Consider the following 22,407-nt stretch of genomic DNA (forward strand, 5'->3'; position numbering starts at 1 on the left):
GTAATAGAAACTCAATTGAGCAGAATAATTCAAGAATACATTAGGTTGTGCATATTGATCACAGACTTCATCGATTTTTCAGCTTTCACTTTAATTCACAAGTTGTGCTAAGGTAGAGAAGCCATTTCAGAATATGGCTGGACTTGGTATAAATGTGGACATGAATTTAGTCTGTATCTAACCCAGCAATATAGTGCTGTGGCCAATCGTCTGGGCTCAGAAGCCAGGCTCTCTGAGTCTGATGCTTGACTCCAACTCCTAAATCTTCACTGACCACATGACTTTGGGGCAAGTTGCTTATGCCCTCTGTAGCTCAGTTTTTTACCTCTTAGGGTTGCTGCAAGAGTTATATAAACTGATAGATGTAAATCACTCAGAGTATTGCTTGACAGGTAGTATGTACTAGGTCCATCTTTGCAATGATTACTATTATTGTTATAGCTCATTCACAAAGCAACATTATGATAAGATGCTGTTAATTAAAAGCCAGAGATTTACATCTTCACCACTAATTTGGGTAGGAGAGCATGTGATGGAAATCAGACAGAACTCAGTGAGAATTCTGCTTTATACTGCCTTGCTGGGTGATTTTAGGCAAGTCTGCTAGCTTCTTTGCACTGTTTCCTCATCTGAAAAAGGGCTAATAAGATCTACTGCATAGGGCTGCTGTGAGGATCGAATGAGATAATCCATAAAAATGTCTGACACATGGTATGCGGCCAATAAACGGTAGCTGTTAATGAGTTGTTCAGACTTGTTCTTCACATCATTGAAGTATAGTAACAGGTGGTAACTGAAAATCATTAAGGTTCTATTTTAGTATTTATCTTTGAACAACAGCCCTTGTTTTATTTTAACTAATCATTTTAGCTTGCTCGGAGATTTCTAGCTTTGTATTCTTTAAAACCAAAAACTATTTTCCTATTTTTTAGTGGGTAGGAGAGAATAAGAAATTAAGACTTACTCTGATTCTTTTAAACCCTGGAAAGAATGAAGTCTTAATTTTAGTTATTAGAAACATAAAAATATCTTGATTTTAAATGCTCAGAATTTGTAGTGCTTCAGCTTAATTACTGATCAACCAAAACTAGAAATCCAAATTTCCATGTCCATGTTTTAACTCTACCCTATGAATTTCAAGCTGAACGTGATTTCTGCAAAGGACTGCTGAATTCCTGACCTGACACTTCAGTAGACTACCTTTGCTGCAGTGTGACAGTGACTCGATACTGAATCTTTATTTTTTTTGCAAATCCTCTGTTGAGTGAGATATGATGGCAGCATCATAATTTTAGTATCAATTGCAGAAGTTCCAAATTTTCCCATGATTGAAAATCCTGCTCCATTGCAAGGCACTGCTTGCCTGTTGTAATCCATCAAAGAGAATGGAAGTTGGGATGGTAGGAAGAGACTTTTCATGTCTTTACAAACTTACATGGTGCTAGAAGGCCAGGCATTATGCAAGGCAGAGATCTCAGGGTGTCTGGCACGATACAATGAAGAACAAAGCCGCAAGACTGTTTGATGCAGTATTTGCTGCAGCTGAATACTTCAGAAAGATGCGGAAATTTTTTCATTCCTTTAGTACCAGGGCAGGGGAGCAATGTTTGTTCCAAGTTTCCAAACCTCACCAAGCGAGGCTATTAGGAGATTCTGTTTTTCTCACGAAGATGTTTTCTATTACCTAACATTGGTTGCTTAAAATTCAGGCTGTTCCTCATTTTGTGGCTTACAATTTTTTGAGGTGCTGCCAGATGAGTCATTTTTTCTATTCCTCTGCTGTAAAATGGGAATTGCTTAGAAAAGATTTTTAAACTGCTCATTTGAATAAAGACCTTTGAAGTTGAAAATGTCTGAACACCAAGGGATGTCCACTACTATATTTTAAAATATCATTATTTTTTTCTAATGCTTCTTATTTTAATGTCCAAATACCTTGTTTGTGGTTATCCACAGATAAAGAATTGAATAAACTCATAAATCCACTAGAAAGGCTACAGGTAAGCCAGGAGAAATTCCTCAAACACTTGAGGGGATAAGATGGAAAGGGCTAGAAATGAACTGCAACAATTTATTTCATGAAAGGTGGGGTATCTTTGGGGTTTGTGAGGAATGAATCAATGAATGCAATTCCATCTTACAACAAACAGTGACTATGTCTAAAAGCCACAGGAATGACAGTCAGACTGTGCTTAGGAAAACTGTCTAGGCACATGTTGGCAGTTTTTTAGCATTCTCTGTGAAGTGACAACTACCATGTAAAGAATATTATTACCTTTGAAACTGAGCTCAGAAGTTATTTATTTCCTTCCTCCTCCACATCCCTGATGTGAGTTAGCTACTCTCTCCTTTGTGATCCCATAGCATTTTGTACAGGCCTCCATGATCAATTTATCAACTTGTTTTTGCATTTTTTTGATGTGTTTGCCTGACAGATCTGAGGGCACAAGTTCCATGTCTTGTTCCCTTCTGCACCTGTTGGATCTGCCTGGGACAATGTCTGATGACATAAGAGTTGCTCAATGTATATTGGATCAAAAAATTTATTACTTATTTCCATGAAACTTCCTATCATTGTGAAAACATCACTTTTTGGTCAAAGGGTGATTTTATCCCCTGTAAAGTGTTCCACTGAGATTTCTCAGAGTTCAGGATTAATGGATATTAATTGTTAATATTAATAATACATATTGTCTTTGGACACATGCAACATTCTTATAACAAGAGTTAGGCAATGTACAAATTCCTTTTACCACTTTGCCTTCCATGAAACTCAGAGCTCAGTTTGGTGCTCAGCTGGGGAAACTGTTTAGCATTTAATGTTTGGCCTATTTTCTTTCTATTCTTTTTCTCGGATCTTCTGTTTAAATTCTATTTGTTGATACTCTTATTTGTATTTGTCTTTTTTCCTAACACACCCAGGGGCAAGTGCAGACTTTGTAGGACATAAAATGTGTATAATTCTGTGACTTCTCTTTAAGAAAAACAACTTAACATTAAAATATAAAATTATACATATATATATATATATAAATTAAGAAGGAGTTCAGTGAGGGATCCTGAAGTTTAAGCTTCATTAGCTTAAATTCATCTCTGGAACAACCTCAAAAATACTTGGCAAAGATAAAGAGATGACAGGTAAATTAAAAAGAACGGAAGGAAGGAAAGATACTAGATAAGTTAATTCAGAAAGAGTGATAAAAAATGAAAGCTGAAAGGGATTTAAGCTTCAGCCCTTTCATTTTATAGAAGAGGCACAAAGAGACTCAAGTGCCTTGTCCAAGTCCATCCCTTTATAGTCAACATTGGAGCATGTAACTTCTAGTCCCTGTGGGAGGCATTGTTAAATTTGTGCAGAGGAAATGAAGCACAGGTGTGCATGAGGTTTTTTTTTTTTTTTTTTTTTTTTGACAGAGTCTTGTCATCCAGGCTGAAGTGCAGTGGCTTGATCTTGGCTCACTGCAACCTCCACCTCCCAGGTTCAAGCGATTCTCCTGCCTCAGCCTCCCGAGTAGCTAGGATTACAGGCACATGCCAACACGTCTGGCTAATTTTTGTATTTTTAGTAGAGATGGGGTTTTGCCGTATTGGCCAGGCTGGTCCTGAACTCCTGACCTCAGGTGATCCACCTGCCTCAGCCTCCCAAAGTGCTGGGATTACAGGTGTAAGCCACCATGCTCGGCCCCGGTGCATGAGTTTTAACAGAAGTTTCTGCAATTAGTACTATTTTAATAATAACGCTTCTTCTAGAATAGAAATGTCACTTCAACCACAGAAATACATACCTGTTGAGTAAGCTAAAGGGCTATTATGCTACCATGCACTGAAAAAATGAGAAAGCACTTGTCTTGCAGGTACTTGCAATTATTCTTTCCTCAATCAGCCCTTCCTTCTCCCACTTATGTTTGTTTTAAAGATATTCTGCTGCAATTAGGGGGGTGAGAACCTAGTAGAATTACACAATATAATAATGTGATGTTTTCTTCTTTTTAAATAAGTTTACTACTCCCCCAACCAAGTAAATAGCTTAAGGGTACACTGTTATGCTTAAGGAAGTCAAAATGATGATTTCAAAAATAAATACCCTCCTCTTCAGAAGCTGATTAATACAGTGCCATAACTCCTTTTGAGAATCAATGGAAGATTCAGCGGCTTTTCATCAGGAAGGAAGCAGAAGGGATAAGGATTTGGCATGCTTCAAATTGAGAGGAAAAATTACCACTGTTGTGATAGATGGTTTGAAAAACCCATCAAGTGAGTAACTAGATCTTATAGCCAGACTGCAGCCATCAGGAATTCTAACTCCAAAAAAACTTATTCAAGTTGAAGAAAATGCCGATAATGAGTATGAAAACATTCTGCAGATTCATTTGTATTCCAGAGGAATTACTTCCAATGTTCTTCCAGTCCCGGCCCCTAGTATAAACTGCTGTTGATAGGAGATGCAGTGAGTTGTCTCCCAGAAACTTGAAAGTGAGGGAAATAAGATCACCTTCAAAGAAGTATGCTGTGAAATCATCATATAAATGATCCAAGCAGAAATGGCTACAGTCATCTTATAGCAGTAGCAGAGCTTGGGGCCTGAGTGTGTGTGGCAGACTCAACAGAGGTGACATTAACCTGACTTACCATGTTAGCATATCTGAAGAGTGGAAGAACTAGCTAATCAGAAGGTGGAAGCCTCACAAAAAGAGCATCCTGACACCTATGGTGACAGTACCGTCCTAGCATGGTCTCAAGAGCGAGAGTGGTAACCTGCAAACTTTCAGACCTTCAGTGTCCTGTTGGCATGAAGAAGGCTGACCCTGAGGCAGGATGGATGGGTCAGGATGTTTCAGCCCAATGTTATTAACATTCAAGTCATTCAAATTTCCTGATCCCATGCTCACCAAGCAACCTCCTGATTATTATCTGGCTCTGCACATAGATTTAATTACAGGAAAGATAATACACTGGCCATAAGGACTTGAATAATCTGAACACCATGACAGTTATTTCATATTGTGGTTGAATAGACAGGCAGTTGGCCACAATATATCTCCCTACATAGCTGCTGTCTCCAAGGGGAGAATTTGCTGCTTACGTGCTGGGTCTCAGGGAAAAGATAATGACTGTAGCAGGTAATTGCACTGCTGCTTACTACGTGGCTGGCACTGTACTAATTCATTTAATTTTTATGACCATCCTATGACGTCAATAATCAGGCTGATTTTACAGATGGAGGAAACTCAAACACATAGAAGCTGAGTAACTTGCCCAAGATCATCTCAGTCTGTTGGGAAGGAAACTGGAGCCCATAGTCCAGGTACCAGAATTCAGGCCCATAGCCACCGTTCTATACTGTCTTTCCATTTATTTCAGGCCCTGAACTTTATTATTCAGCCCTCAAATTAAAAAAAAAAAACTATGAAAATTAAAATTTTTTTCAACATGTACCTGCAATATGACCTACTGTGATCTGAATTAACTTGGTGGCAAAACTGTACTGGAACTGGTGTGAGGGTATTATTTATAGTCTTACTTCATCCCAGTTGCTGAGAATAATCATGTTTGCTGTAGAAATATTAAAATGTTTGATTAAATGGTGTTGCCTAATATTCTGCTGTGGGTATTGTTGTAATATATGTGCACTGTATTACCTTTGTAAAATCCTAAAGATGTTGAATTCCAAATCATATCTGGTCAGATGAGGGACCACAGACCATAGATCAGTGGTTGTACCTGAATAACTTGGTATTCTGGTTTTCAACACTGGGCCTACAGCTTGGTCATACACATATGTGGAAGAACCTCTCTTACTGCGCTGACAAAATTAGGGTTCTGAGCCAGAAAGGCTGGTAGTCAAGCCACCCAGGCAGTAAATAACCCTCGGGGAGGCCTGTGAAAACCCGCCATCCGATATGCTATCTAGATGGTTCGATTGGCCATGAGCACCAGTGAGACTTTTTCCCATTAAAGTTCCTCCAAGAACTCAGATGGTCTCTCCTGTAGGAGATTGAAGGCTCTTGTGTTGGAGCTGGTGACCTGTGAAGGCCACATATTCCAGGAGATACAAGAGTATCAATGGGAAGCCAGTGTAGCCACGTGCACATTACAGGGCTATTAGGTTTACTTATCCACTCACAAAAGTAATTCCACAAATGGGCTGGGCGTGGTGGCTCACACCTGTAATCCCAGCACTTTGGGAAGCTGAGGCAGGTGGATCACCTGAGGTCAGAAGTTCGAGAGCAGCCTGACCAACATGGTGAAACCCTGTCTCTACTAAAAATACAAAAAATTAGCTGGGTGTGGTGGTGGGCACCTGTAATCCCAGCTACTTGGGAGGGGAGGCTGAGGTGGGAGAATCACTTGAACCCGGGAGGCAGAGGTTGCAGTGAGCCAAGATCATGCCATTGCACTCCAGCCTGGGCAACAAGAGCAAAACTACATCTAAAAAAAAAAAAAAAAATTCCACAAACGTTGATGAAGACCAAGAATAAAACATGGACCTATTCTTAAATTTCTCACATTTTAGTTCCTATAATGAGACAGACCTAAGTTTAAATCTTGCTCTGTCATACATTAGCTATGGGACTTTGGAACAACTTAACCTTTCTGTGTCTGCATTTCCTTATCTGTAAAATGAGGATAATAATAGTACATATCTCATGGGGATATTGTGGGGATTTAAACCAATAAAGAGCATAAAGTACTTTATGAAGTGTAAAAGCCTGTAGTGAATTTAATAAATGGTAGCTATCATTATTATAATAATTTTGGCTAAAGATAGTTGACCAGTTGTAAATCTACACACACTATCAATATTTGAGAGAGAGACAGAAGTAATTGATTTTGCATAGGAGAGTCTAGGTAGGCTTCAATGAGGCATTGAGGAGCAGTCTTGAAAAATGAGCAGAATTTCAATATAGAGTGAAGAGAAAAATGCTTTAGGGGAAAAAAATGAATTTAGTATCTAGCATATTGACTTTGAGATCTTTACTGACAGCTGAAAAATTTTTCTGAATTTATTAGAAAGATTGAAGTTAGAATTGGTTGATTACTACTAAATCAATAATACTAAGATCTGAAACCACAAGAATAGGCTAGAATGTCAAGAAAAAATTGTAGACTGAGAACAGGCGGGGTGGGGAACATGGAGATTTAAAAGACTAATAGAAGGGGAATCTTTGAAGGCAGAAAAATAACAGGCAGAGATGAAGGAAGAGGGCAGGTTTAGAGAAAACTGACTTGTTCAAATAGGCATTGAAATGGAGCCTAAATCCCAGTGGAGGACAGAGAAAGTCATCCAAATTTAACTTGATCAGCGATACAGTGTAATGTGCAGACCTCAGAGTCAAGACCCACCTGGATTCAAATCCTCCCTTTAACCCTTTCTAGCTGTGCAAATCTTAAACAGATCTTTTTCCTCTGAAATCACAATATTCCATGTGTTTAAAATTAAAATAGTAGTATTTGCCTTGTAAGACTATTTTGAGTTTAGAATGGACTAATGTATATAAAGCACTTAGGAAATTGTCTGGATAAAGACACATACATGTGTACACCTGGGAAAATATAAATTGGTCAATGCAAACTTGATACCAGAGAAAATAATAGAACAATCATCAAATTACTTTCCATCACTCAGAGGACCCCTAGATACTGTGTAACAATTCAAGTTAGATTTATGAACAAATAATGTCAAAGTCAGACCAATTTGATTTTCTTTCTTTGAAGAATATTAGACCATGTGGGTAAGAGAAAAGGAAAAGACTGAATACAGCTGAACTAGCTCAGTTTTCTGTCTATCTCCATGACATTTCTATGGCTAGGCTGCAAGAAACTGTTTAGCTCAGCATGTCCCCATAAGAGTGTTTTATAGAAAGTTATTGAATGGTCCATGAAGCAAATAAGTTTGAGAAACATTGGGTAAAATAGGTTGCTTTATTGTAGGACTTTTCAAATGTTTCTATTATAGTAATGTAATATGAATAGTCAGTATAGTATACAGCATTTTTCAGACTTATCTGGCCATGGAGTGCTTTTATGGGTCATAGAACATAGCCCGAGAAGGAGAGGTATAGGTATAATATTATATTTGCTGAAGTTAGGATTCCTACATAGTGATTATTAAGCTTTTAGCATCTATATATAGAAAAACATGTGTTATTCCATAGGGATCAGAGTTTAAAGAGTTATTTAATACTTTTATTCATGAGCTGGACAATGGGGAATCAAGAGAATCATAATTAAGCATGAAGTTGGACAGAATTGCTATTACTTGGAAGACAGAAATAAAATTCAAAGGACATCCAAAATAGAATTCTATCAAAAAAGAATGAAGATCAATAAGGAGAAGAAAAATGTCTTTTCTATAAAACATAAGCTTTGTAGAAAAAGAAAGAAAAGATTTTGATATACATGTGCATGGCTTTAAAAGTCCAAGAAAACACACTGGGTCTTGAATAAAAGCATGATGAATAAAAATATCACAAAAGTTACTCTGCCTCTGTCAAGTTTATTGTCATGAAAAGCATAGGGAAATGTGGTGTGTCTCACAGACTGGGGTGGCTATGTTTTAGAATGTTGGCCTTCTGCACACTTCTGCTTAGCTCTACATGTTTCATACAACAGTGGTCTTGAACTGCTCTAGAATAGAGGACCTCCAAAGCCAAATGACTCCCAGCAAGTTCCCATCTATGGTATCCCTGAGTGGTGGGCTGAGTGTCTTGGGGAAGAATATTGTCATTCCCTGACTTAATTTAAGACCTCCTAGTTGTTCTGTTAAAACTTGTGAAGGTGAACAGAAACTGATCATCCTATTTGAAAAATATCCTGGCTACTTGATATTCTGCTAAATCTAGAGATTATCCAGGATGAGTGGCATTTCTAGGTCCCTGAAAAGTTGATTTTGAGGGACCAGAAGTTGTAGCTTTTGTGTTCTTATGTTAGGGGATGATATATCCTAAGTATCCCTCATAGATAACTGACTTGTAACGTACCCACTAGAGTCATGTGAGTGCATGTGTGTGTACCTGTATGCATATGTGTAAGAAAAAGCCAATATGAAGTGAGAATCATAAAACTGCTGAAGGTCCTGTGCTTGGCTGGAAGTACTACACTAATGAATTAGAGGACTTCCAGAGCAGGCAACCAGGTAAAGGACATGAAAACACTAGCACATAAGAATTGGAGTCGATAATGGTTAACCTGGGGAAGAAATAAAGCCAGGGTCGATATACTTCCTTTACTACTTAAAAAGAAAAAAAAAAAGGTTTGATAAGAAGTAACTTTTATACCAGTTAAAACTGTCCAACAATGGACAAGACTGTCTTATGAAATAAACTAAAAATAAATTATTTTTTGAATGCTTATTTTGTGACAGGTGTTAGGCTAAACACATGACATGCGTTAGCTTAGTCAACCATCTAAAAATCCTAAAAATCCACAGGAGGTAATAACTGTTATTATCCTCACATTAGAGATGGGAAACAGTGTTGGAGAGGTTAGCTTACTTTTTCAAGGTCACATAGCTAGTAAATGGAGAAAGTGGGATTCCAGCCTGGAGTCTGTGCACTAAACTACTAAATTGCTTACTTCCATCCTCAGATGCTTTAAAGCAGAGTCTGATGTGTCAGAGATTTAGTCAAAGGGGTTATTCCCATTGCAAGACTGGACCACTGCAGATCTGCAGATAGTTTCTAAAACCCTTCATCTAATTTCTGCCATGCTGATGATTGGAATATTGAATTGAACCCCTTTGGACACTGGGTCCATCCATCACCTGCCTATTTTAACATCAATGAGGAAAAACGTCCAAAACGTATAGAGAAAACCAGTAAAACTAAGGGATAGGTGGACAATTGGACCTACAAGGAAAACTGAAAGAAGTTTCATTCCTTTGGTCAGAAAGTGACTTGGTGATCTTCAATATGCAAAGGATTCGGGGTAGGAGTCATTTCCATGATGATTATAACAAGAGAATAACAAGAAATCAATTTCAATGCGAAAGCTTGGATAAAACAAGAAAGTCTTTCCAGTGAAAATGTCTTGAAATAAAAACTTCAAAGTACAGTTATGGGTAGAAGAACAAGGTTATGTTAGAATAGAAGCTGAGGACTTCAACAGCAGCCTTCCCCTGCTGCCTCTCCAGTGGCCTTGGCAAGTTGACCTGCCCTGAGGACAAGCCAGAATGCCAGGAAGTGTTTGTGAACATCACACTCTTCCAGCCTTTTCTACTAAAGAAGGAGCAGACATTAAAGAGGAAATCTGAGCCATTTTTACTTTAGGAAAGCTTTAAACTAAATTTGACAACTGGGGTCATAGGAGTTCTTAGGTAGCCAGCCACAGGGTATTGCAATAAATAACCTTGCAAGATCCCTTCCAAATTCATGAGTCTGTGGCCCTCAACAATTGAGGAAAGGCCACAGAGTCTCCATCAATAAAATCACCTTGAAACATCCACGTTTCTGCTCAACAGAGCATTAACGTATTAATTTTAGGAGCAAGAAGTCAGTTTTTTTTCTTTAACACTGAAAGCAACTGAATACCCTTACAAAGAGTGATTTTTTAAAACCTTTTGAAGGATTTCTTTCTGCTTCATAGAAATGTTATCATAATTTCATGCCCCCCATACTTCATGGCTTGTTACTTGGTCCATTACTCTTACGTTTAACTTGATAAAGTCCTGGTTCCTATGATACTAGTTCTTAGGTTTGGTTTCTCACAGCTGCTGCTTTGAAGGGCCTGATAACATTCTTACCCTTCTACGGAACCAGTGGCTTCTCAAGTTCTGATTCTCCTGTGCTCACTGTCTGGCTGCTTCTGTTAGTTCTCACTGAATGGGGACATTCTAATCTCCCCCTTTCTCCACTTTTTAAAGAGTGCAAACCTTGGGCTGTTGCAGGTAGTTAATTGGTCCATCCATGGAATTGGGCAAATTATTCAGCAAATAATCACATTTCTCTGTGAGCATGTCAGAGCCTGTTTTCCTATGGGGAATCAGGGATTTCAGTGGGGGCACACAGATGGTTTCTGTAAATGCAGATAATGCTTGCACTCTTTCACATGCGTAGAAAAATCTGTTTTCTTAATGTGGTCCCCACAGGCCTACAGTCATGCTCTTTATCCAAAGGGGGCCTCTACACACAGGATCCAAAGCAGGTATGTTTCAATTGCTGGAGTTTGGAAACAGCCAAACTTTTCACAAGGCAAAGTTAGGTCCTAGCTAAAACTGTAGTGGGGAGAAATATTGTGGACAAAGCATCTCTTAGGATACTCAGTAGGGGAAATGGGGCTGTAAACATTCAAATAATTTCTGTAAATTGTTTATGGCTAAAATTAAATTAGGATTGAGAGTTTTCAAGGCCTTTGATATTTTAATAGGAAATTAATTTGGGGGAGGAAAAAAATCACCTCATGTCTCATCCACTTATAAAAAATTCCTTCTGTGATGTCAAGTATCATTTCCCAACACATTTGATGTGAATGTTAGATGACTGAATTTTACTGATGATCAGAGTGCTAAAAGATGTCTACATGAGGTAAGATAGGGACTGAAACTTTCGCTGCACTTTAAAGAAGAATGAGACAACTGGTAAGAGGAATAAAATCACAATTGTAAGCAAAATTGAGAGGAACTATCACCTCATGGTGCACAGAATATGCTGTTACCAAGCAAAGTTACTCACAGGTATTTGCAGTGCCTTTGGGGATGGGGAGATAGGAGCCTGGACTCCAAGGTCGGCCCTGATAATTCTTCTTGCATTTCCCACAGTCTGGACCTGTAGTGTTGTGCTCACATTCGCATGTCAATTTGCTGTTGTCATACACACATACAGTGGCATGGAGATTACACTTGCACCTGGGCAGAGGAGAGACAAAGAGTTCATTGTCAGATAAGTTGGTCTTGGTGACCACTGAGGCTTTCCTGATTTGTCTCCTCAAACCATGCAGTGCTTTAGTGATACACAGAGGCATTTAGTAAGAGATAGATTTGCAGGCCCAGCCCTCAGAATCTTCCCCAAAAGAGCCGTTTGCAGGGGGCAGGGTTGTTACAATGTAGTCTGTCCTCACACTGCACATTGAGAAAGCCGAATAGCAGTCAAGTCAGTGGGGGCCTGAAGCTCCCGCAAGATAACTGTGCTCCAAAATCAAGGGGTTCCCAACAGGTTCCAAAATACTGTCATTTAGGAAAAGGTCTTTTTGTGATATTAACAAATCTATGACAATTTCATCTGGGCTTCGTTTAGGTTTAAAGAACAATGTTATCTTTTTTCTTTAAATCGTTAAGACAATTCTTATTCGTTTAAAAAGGAAGATAACCATTAAAATAATTTGCTATTCAGACTTATTCTTAGAAACCCAAGAAATTATAATCAAGTGTTCTCATTCTGCACTCTAAAATGACATTTCCTCAGATCAGAAGAGATTTTCCACCAAGGCCGCTAACAGACCCGAAGGGAGGTGAGACACAGTAATCCTCAGACATCCCACTCACAGCAAATCGGGGAATCACAAAGGGCTCTCAGAAACAGGCCAAATGACTCTAATTAAAAATGCATAGAATCCTAAAGGAGAAAAAAAAATCCTTCATGTGGCAGGGTTTGGAAGTCATTAGCCAAGGCCTGGCCTTTGCTGCCTCCGAATAAAGCCATGATATATGAGAGGCAACAATGGAATATGCAGTTTCCACAAAAATACATCCCAATGCCCAAAGTCTTTGACTATAAAATTGCAGTGGCTAACTTGATATTTGTTGAGGCAGCAGGATATAAACTGTATCACACCATATCCTATGGAAAGGTAAAACCTACATTGACAGAATGGCCACAACCAGAGGTCAGAATAATGTATGTGGGAAGAGATGGTCCACACATAGGAGAGAACCTGGGCATCCAGCCTGGGCGGGTAGAGAACCAAGATAGGTCTGAATCAGAACCAGAGAGAGAGAGAGATTGACAGTGTGTGTGTGTGTGTGTGTGTATGTGTGTGTGTGTGAGAGAGAAACATGGCCTTTTCCAGGAACTAGGACAAAAATATAGAAAATCAAGTTTCATAAAGACCAAAAAATATTATAGTATTTTATTTTATTTTATTTTTCTCTTGGGCCAAACCCCATGAATGGGAAAAAGAACAGAATGCTCTTTCTTAGGTAGGAAGATAAGACTCCTTAACAACCATGTTGGCTTCTCTAATGTCTGTATAGCAATGGCCAAGTTTTTCTTTAGTGCCTCCATAATCTTTTTGGAACACTGACCCATACTTACGACAAGGAAAAAAAGGAATGATTAAGACTATTACTGAAAGCTGTTGGGCCCTCTTTTAACTAAAAGGTGTAGTCCTAAAGCAATCACCATCTACTCAAACCTGTCTGGGAAGACCAAGCTACAGCTTTCTCGGGGGTCTATTACAATGTTTAATACTTCTTGCTACAATCTGTTCTCTGTGTACTTATGAATTATAATAAGCTTGTTCAACTTAGACACATAAATGTCACCTTTGAAAATGAACATTTGTATATTCCTTAAAAAGGTAAGATAAAAAATAATTCAGTTAAATAGGCAATGTTTAATTATGAGCTAGGTCCTATAACAATCTCCTATATGCAGGGAATTACTTGTGCTAGGTTGCTTATTAAAGCATCTTTCTCCTTCCAACATTAACACCTTTATTTATGGGTGTGTTTCTATATACGGAGGATGTTTAAAACCTAAGTGATAGAAGCACCAGCTTATACTGATTTAGCACCATATCTGGTGTTAAAAATTCCAAATGAGGAAATTGAACAATGTGATCCCAAAGAATATGCTGGTTTCCTGCGTGAAGATCAAGAATGCAAGGAGTAATTGTAAATTGGATTATATATCTTGTAACTGTTAATACTTTCATACTTGTAGTCACTCTGAGTTACAGGCAATTTCCATTCTAAAGACATTATATTAGCTGAGAAGATATTCTTTGAATAATAAAAGGAGGTAAAAGGAGAATAGATGAATGTTTAGTCTTATTTTTTCTCAGATTTCTTCCAATTAATGGCTCATTCTCAGCTGTCCAAAAGCTTATTAACCATTCAAGGCTCAACTCAATTCATAACCCTTCTCTGAAATCCATCCTGACCACTGTACATAACCCTGAGTTAGAACTCAGGGTTCTAAATGTGTCCGTGTGCTTGGATTGGTTGTTACTAAAGGCTTTTCATACTTATAAATTTTCTCACTCATTGCACAAGCCTCTCCCATCTTAAGGTGAGGAAATACCTACTGTGCATTTGGTCATCTTCTCTAGCTACCTCCTAAGTCCTCTCCCCTCCCTTCTTGAGTTTCCTATACTTGCCATCTCCATTCTCTCATCTCCCACTCACTCAGTCCTTCCAAATGACCACAGCCTCCCTTGTCAAATCACCTACGACCTCCTTGTTGAAAATCCAATGGATACTTTTCCATGCCTTATTTGTTTCCTCAGGGGCTGGGAGTCTGGACCACACCCTCTCCCCTGACACTCTCCCCTCTGGATACCCAAGCTCGTTTTCAGGAACCTCTTCCGCCTGTTGACTACACATGCTGTTCTCTGGGTTCTGGCCCAGCACAGCCAGCTCACTCTCCCTGCGCACTCTTATCTAGTTGTCCCTTCAATCTTTGTCTGCACTCCTTAACTTCCTTCGTGTTACAAACCTTTTAAAGCAAATTCACATCATCTTCCCCACCCCAAATAAATATATTTAAAGGAAGCTCAAAGTGTGAAAACATTTTAGGAGATTCGAAGATTCTCTGTTACCCACAGGGGTCCACTGAGCCCCCTCCCTCCATTACACCACATGAAGAATATCTCATCAAAATGCTGGTAAGTCTGGGTTCTGTATCTCCATCTCAAATCTCTCTCCAAGGCTTCAGACTTATTCATCAAAATGCCTCCTGGACATATCTAACTCAATATGTCCCCAAACTAAACTCTTTGGCTTCCTGCTTCACCCATTCTTTCTTCTGTGCTTTCTTAGTAAATTGTACCATCTTCCACCCAGTTAGGCAAGAATGATGTATCCCTCTCCTTTTCCTACCACATCTAATCTGGCATTACTCAGTCTCTCACCAAGCCCTGAGATTCCTCTTTGATATGGTTTAGATATTTTGTCCCCTCCAAATCTCATGTTGAAATGTGATCTCCAATGCTAGAGAGGGACCTGATGGGAGGTATTGGAGTCATGAGGGCAGATCTCTCATGAAGGCTTGGTGCCCTCATTGTGGTAACGAATGAGTTCTCACTCCATGAGTTTTTGCAAGATCTGGCGGTTTAAAAAGTGTGGCACCTCCCTCCCCCATTCTTGTTCCTGCTCTTGCCATGTGACATGCCTGCTTCCCCTTTGCCTTCCACCATGAGTGGAAGCTTCCTGAGGCCCTCATCAGAAACTGAGCAGATGCAGGCATCACGCTTCTTGTACACAGCTTATAGAACTGTAAGCCAAAATAAGCTTCTTTCCTTTATAAATTACCAAGTCTCAGGTATTCCTTTATAGCAGTGCAAATGGACTAATGCACTCTTCCTTGATTCTCTTTCCAATCCATACAGTTCTAGCAACAATCACTTTCTTAGCTGTGATCATCATCTTTGATCTGGTTTATTACAAGAACTTCTAAACAGAATTTTGTGCTCCACGCATGGTTGTCTCTACCCAATCTCAACACAATAGTCCAAATATTTTTTTACACAAATATATTTTGGGTCACTTCTGGAATAGAACCATTGTAAGATTTCCCATTATTTTCAGGATAGAGCCCAAGCTCTGTTACATGGCTTGCAAGTTCATTTTGCAATTTATCTCTTGCCCCTTTTCCAGCTTCCTTTGTACCACTCCTAACTCTACACTTAGTTCTTCAAGCTTTGCCTTCAGGTACTCTTATAAGCTGTTTCTTCTGCCTACAGCATTCTTCTCTCCTATTCCTACCTCTTTGATCAGGATAATTCTTCCCTTCAGATATTAACCTGTATATGTCAGTGGCTGGCTCCTTTCTGGTATACAAAAAATATCTGCCCATAGTTGGAATGTTTCTCTGGTCCACCAGGATGCCTTTTCTGTGTGCTCCTATGACACAAGGCAAGGCTGGTTGCATAATAAAACACATAGCATCTTTGCTATAGACTGTAGGCTGTATTTTAATTGCTTATTCTGTCATCCTCACTAGAGGATAAGTTCCTGGGAGGCAGCAGTCATGTCTGCTTTATTTATTGTAACATCCCTAGTGTGTGTTGCGGTTCTTGGCACATAATAAGTGCTTGAAAACTTAGATGATTAAGACAAATGATAATAAACAAGTAAGCTTCTTGAAAGCAGGAATGTCATATGCATGTTCTACTGTGTCTAATTTGACAATGGACTAATTAATGAAAAATTAATAGACATTGTACTAAATTAAACACTCCATGATGTGTGTTGAAAACTGCCACATGCCCTAATTGTTGGTTTTCATAACTTATACTACATTGGAGAAAGGAGACGCTATGAAATTTGTGAGATATCATAAACCCAGTTTAATTTCATTTAAACTCCAGGGGATTTATCAGATGACTGAAACCCAAAACAAGAGCTTCCTAAACAATGTTTGAAAGACCTAGGAAAAGAACACACCTCAGGGGAGAGAAAAAAACAAAGCATTTGCATAGCATAATTATTCTGAAATGTGCCTCTTTTAGCTTTAATGTCTCATGCAAGGATGGCCACCCTGGTCCAGCTGAAGTTGGAGGAAGGGCATTGCTTGAACGTTGGCTAAAAGTTTAACTTCACATCTGGTGAAGCTTTTGGGCTGTCTTTGCTTAGTCATTGTAACAGTTGCTGTGCTGGGGCTGAACACTGCAAGTAGAGGGTGAGGCACCAGGACACTGCCTTTGTTTGGAGATGACTCCCTTTCATTTTCCACAACTCAGTTTATCCTCACCAGCCCCATTCCAATCAGATGTGAAAACCTGTTATTTAGAGCCCTTGCCAGAGGGCTCTTCCTCCAACCAGAAAAAAAAAAAAAAAAAAAACACATTTCACAATGCTGGGAGATTGCTGTCAATTCCTGGTGCTGTGACCTCCGGCCTCATGATGGGTAGAGGGCAGACTTCTGTGACATCCCACTTGTCTCTAACAGATTCATTATCCATTCCCATGGCCATCCAGCTCCCACGTCTATTTATCCTGTCGCTTTAGGCAGGGGAGGACTGGACAAGTGGAGACCTAAAAGGCTCTGCTAGCAGTCACATGTCTGATGTTCTCGAGAGCCAAGTCTATTCACCGATTCTGTTTACACCCACGGTACTCATACCTAAGCACTGCAGATAGAACTAATTGACCTGCGTGTTCCTTGAAGATCTACTTGTGTGCAAGTGACAAATGGCAGACATTGCCAAATAAGGGTGTCACTAAGGCAGACTTAAAAAAAAAAAGTGAGCTCTAGTCTGTGATGCAAACTTTATGAACACCAGTGTGTTCTCGCTTTCAACCAGATCTGCACTTCCTGTATTTTAGTGACCAGCTGTCATGAGTCAATTTAATCTTGCTTATAAAAATGCTCCAACATTTAGTTCTGTGCCACCTGCCAGTAGGTATGAAAAACCTATACCGTCTGCCTCATTTTATTTTTTTATAACTTAATATATCTATTCTGGGAAGCCTGTTATCTGCCAGAATTTCCTGTGAGCTAGAGGTCCATATAGCCTATTACTAATGTTCAAAATAGAGGTACTGAGACAAATAAATTAAAAAAATGTCCCTTTGTGAAGGAAAACATGAATGCAGGACAGGCTTCCTGTTGTGCAGTCAGAGTTTTGGTTACTTTTGTACCATAGGAGGATTCACCATGAAGTGGATGAAGTTTAGCTTCGGGGCCCTTTCAGGGCTCTGAGGACGACCCTAGCAATATGTTCACATGGTAATATGCTTTGGTATAATTTACTCAAGTAAGATATTTATTTATTTTTATTAATGAGGGTTTTTCCTTAATGAGGCCCCTTGGGTCCCTGCATCCCCAAAGGAAGTAAGTTTTAGGCATTCCAAAACGTGGATCATCCTCTGCTTGCACCTCTTCCCTTGGATTGGCACTAGCTATACAAATGCTTTTAGAGAACGTGTTAGCACAAATATTGGAGCTTGTAAATATCTTTTTAAAAGAGTGATACATTATACAGTGCCTCTCACATTCTTTTTCTGTCTCTGCAGCCACCTTGACTTTTGACTTTCTTTACATAAGCACATGAATTTCCAGTTCCCACCTTAACACATTACTTGAAATGGGAGATGTGCAGCAACATAACTTAGAGTTGATGAGTTATGACAATGGGACACTGAAATAGACAGCCTGAGTTCAAATCCCTCCTTTGCCACTTACTTACTGTAAGGCCAGGATAAGTAACTTAACAAATCAACAACTAAACAAAGCTATCATTGTCTGAATAATTCTAAGCACCTGGCATTGTGCTCATTGCTTTTTGCATTTTTCACATATTGTTTCATACCAAGCTCACAACAATCCCATGAGACCTGCACTAATGATTACAGATGATCATGCATTTGAATATTAAACTGTTCTGAATCCCAGCTGGTACAAAATGGAGCAGGGATTTAGACCATGGACAGCCTGCCTCCAGAACTTTGCTCTTACAACTGCAGAGGGCATTCACTCTTCCCGAGTACAGCTAAAATTCAGCTGCCTTTTCTGTAAAACAAGGGCAAGAAATGGAGGGGATTCAAAGGACGGTTGTGGGGCTTGAACCAGATGATGCATGTAAGCCCTTAAGATAGTATCTGACACAAAGTTCTTAACAAATGTTAGTTTCCATTATTATTTCTATAGTTACTATCTCTACTACTATGGACTTGGGCTGTCTGATTCATTCTGTGGGCATTAATTAATGGGATATTCTATGGATAGCACCATGAGAGGTCGCATAGGGATTCAAACAGAAGGCAATATATAGTCCTAATCCCCAAGAACATAGAATCTGTTGAGTAGAGAAGATGAAACATACACAGAATAACTACAGACTACAAACAGAGTAATACTCTCTGTATCTAATCATGACAATATAACAAAGTAGGGTAGGGACACTTAGTTGTCTCTCCAGTGATGATGATGCCTTTGTACTGAACAGTCAGAGGGAGACAGTCTCTACTACTGAAGGCAAGTGGAAAAAAGAGGGCCAACAATTACCAAGGCCCTTCATATACCTGGAACTGTAATAGATGCTTTATGTACATTATTTCACCTCATCCTCATTATCACTCTGAGAAGGAGGTATAATTACCTGTTATTTTCAGATGTGGAAAGTGTGGCTGAGAGCAGTAAAGTAACTTGCTCAAAGAAACGCACTGCTGGTAAGTGGCAGCCAAGAGTCAATTCCAAAGGCTGGATCTAGGACATTACTCTGTCTGAGATTAGAACTAAGCAATCTGGTTCATATAACAATTAGACTCAAGGTTCTAGACAGCAATGTTAACACTTAATACTCTAATGTTGCTAATCAATGTGTGATCCATGGACCAGCATCTTCTGTATCACCAGAGGGCTTGTTAGAAATCCCAGGCCTCCTCTAGGCTTACTAAAGCAGAATCTGCAACGTTAACAAGATTTCACATGACTTAGATGCACAGTAAGCTTTGAGAAACACTCTAGAGCTCACCAGCATGTCAGAGTTCTGATGAACAGAAAAACTAAAATATGGCTGAGGCTTATGCAAGCCCTCTCCCTTCTACCAGAATTCTGTTAGAAAATTTTTGGCCCAAACTGGACTAGCACTAAGGTTCTAGCTGTGCTGACAAACTGGACTGATTATTTTGTTTGGAAATTCTGTCAAATCTACTAATTGGTGCATTCATACAATAACTGAACAATTTAACTATATCAAAATGGGTTGCACTTACTGTTTAAAATGGTATTTATGTTTAGAACATATTAGGAATGCTAACAACTGATTTATAAAATGACAAATAACCCAATTAGAAAATGGGTGAAGAATCTGAATAGATATTTTAAGAAGACGATATACAAATAGCCAATAAGCACATGAAGAAATGCTCAACATTATTTGTCATTAAGGGAGATGGAAATCAAAATGACAATGAGACGCCGATTCATACTAGGATGGCTGTAATAAAACAAAGACGGATGATAACAAATGCTGCAAGAATGTGCAGAAATTGGAATCTTCAGAGATTGCTATTGGGAGTATAAAATGTGTTTTTATACTTTCAAAGTGGTACAGCCATTTTGCAAAATAGTCTGGCAGTTCCTCAAAAAGATACAGTTACCATATGACCCATAAATTTTACATCTAGGTATTTATCCAAGAGAACTGAAAATATGTCCACATAAAAACTTGTACGCAAATATTAAAAGCAACATTATTCATAATAGCCAAAAAGTGAGCACAACCCAATGTCCATCAACTGATGAATAGATTAACAAAATTCAGTATATCCATACAATGGAATATTATTCTGCCATAAAAAAAGAATGAAGTACTGATACATGCTACAGCATGAATTAACCTTGGAAGCATTGTGCTATGTGAAAAATGTCAGACACAAAAGACCACATAATATCTGATTTCCTACCAGGAGTGGTGGCACACGCCTGTAATCCCAGCACTTTGGGAGGCCGAGGCAGGCAGATCACTTGAGGTCAGGAGTTCAAGACCAGCCTGGCCAACATGGTGAAACCCCATCTCTACTAAAAATACAAAAAAAAGTTAGCTGGGCCTGGTGGTGGGCGCCTGTAATCCCAGCTACTCAGAGGGCTGAGACAGGAGAATAGCTTGAATCCAAGAGGTGCAGGCTGCAGAGAGCCGAGATCATGCCATTGAACTCCAGTCTGGGCAACAAGAGTGAAACCCCATCTCAAAGAAAGAAAAAAAATATATGTATATATACATATATACACATGTATACATATATACATATATACACATGTATACATATATACATATATACACATATACATATATACACATGTATACATATATACATATATACACATGTATACATATATACATATATACACATGTATACATATATACATATATACACATGTATACATATATACACATGTATACATATATACATATATACACATGTATACATATATACATATATACACATGTATACATATATACACATGTATACATATATACATATATACATATATACACATGTATACATATATACATATATACACATGTATACATATATACATATATACACATGTATACATATATATACATATGTATGCATAACATATATACATATGTATACATATGTATACATTACATATATACATATGTATATATGTATACATGTGTATATATGTATAAATACATATATATGTATATATACAGTTTCCTTCATATGAAATGTCCAGAATAGGCAAGTCTATAGAGACAGAAAGTAGATTAGTGGATGCCAGGAGATGGGGAGAGGGGCATAAGGGGCACATGGGGAGTGACTGTTGATGGATAGGGGCTTTTTGAGTGATAAAAATGTTCTAGAATTAGACAGTGGTGATGGCTGCACAACATTTTGAATATACTAAAAACCACTGAATTGTACATTAAAAAAAAAACAACAAAATTCTTAAAAGTATGGCATTTATCCAAAATAGAATAGAAAACAGTGGATAAGAGTTTCAGCCCTGGAATCATGTAGCCCTGCTGCAGCAGGAAGTTTTAGGCAAGTTCCTTAAGCTCAATTTACTTACTCTGTAAAATGAGGATAATAAGATACCTACAAAAGAGGTTGTTAGGAGCATTAAATGATATGACACAATGAGGCCAAGACTGGTAACTGATATATAATCTTTTTTTTTTTTTCCTCACAACAGCACAGTTTTAGCTGGGTACACAGTCACCAGTATAAAGATAACACCTCTCAACACCTTCTCTAGCTAGGTGTGGCCATATGACTATGTTCTGACCGATGGGGTATTAGCAGGCATGGCGTCTGTGAAACTGATTCCTCAATTTCTCATTTATTTCCTGGAATAAGAACACAGTGTGGAGCCATCATGGACCACATGGACTATGGCAGAGACCAGAACCACATGGACTATGGCAGAGACCAGAGAGTGGTGGCGTGGTGGTGAGGGGACTGAATCCCAGCCCTCAGACAACTTCCATTGTAGTTAGGGAACGTGTGTCAAAGTGGGTATATGGAGCAGAGGCCACTATCCCAGCCCTAGGGCACTGTTAACGTGAGTCTGTCTTCACACAACTGATATCTGAACACAGGACCTGGTATATGTTAATCACTTAATAAATATAAGCTATTATTATCATCACTTGTATAATTAAGTACAGTATTGCAGCAAAAGCCTAGATCATGAAATGTCAAGTGTGCCTGGCCTGATCCTGATACCAGAGGAAAGAGAAGACTCCGATCTGTTCAGCATTCTATGATTCCTT

General features: G+C 38.8%; 1 protein-coding gene across 16 annotated transcripts in view; it reads right to left on the reverse strand.

Moving 5' to 3' along the window:
- NTNG1 (netrin G1) overlaps window positions 1-22,407 on the reverse strand; it is a 342,410-nt gene that overhangs the window by 74,753 nt on the left and 245,250 nt on the right. For all 16 annotated transcript variants that reach the window (XM_063696478.1, XM_063696447.1, XM_063696457.1 and 13 more), the window contains exon 4: window positions 11,670-11,842. In XM_063696478.1, the coding sequence (XP_063552548.1) occupies window positions 11,670-11,842 (173 nt within the window). The remainder of the gene's footprint in view (window positions 1-11,669; window positions 11,843-22,407) is intronic.

Source organism: Gorilla gorilla, chromosome 1 (assembly GCF_029281585.2).
Source record: "Gorilla gorilla gorilla isolate KB3781 chromosome 1, NHGRI_mGorGor1-v2.1_pri, whole genome shotgun sequence".
Lineage (NCBI taxonomy): Eukaryota > Metazoa > Chordata > Mammalia > Primates > Hominidae > Gorilla > Gorilla gorilla.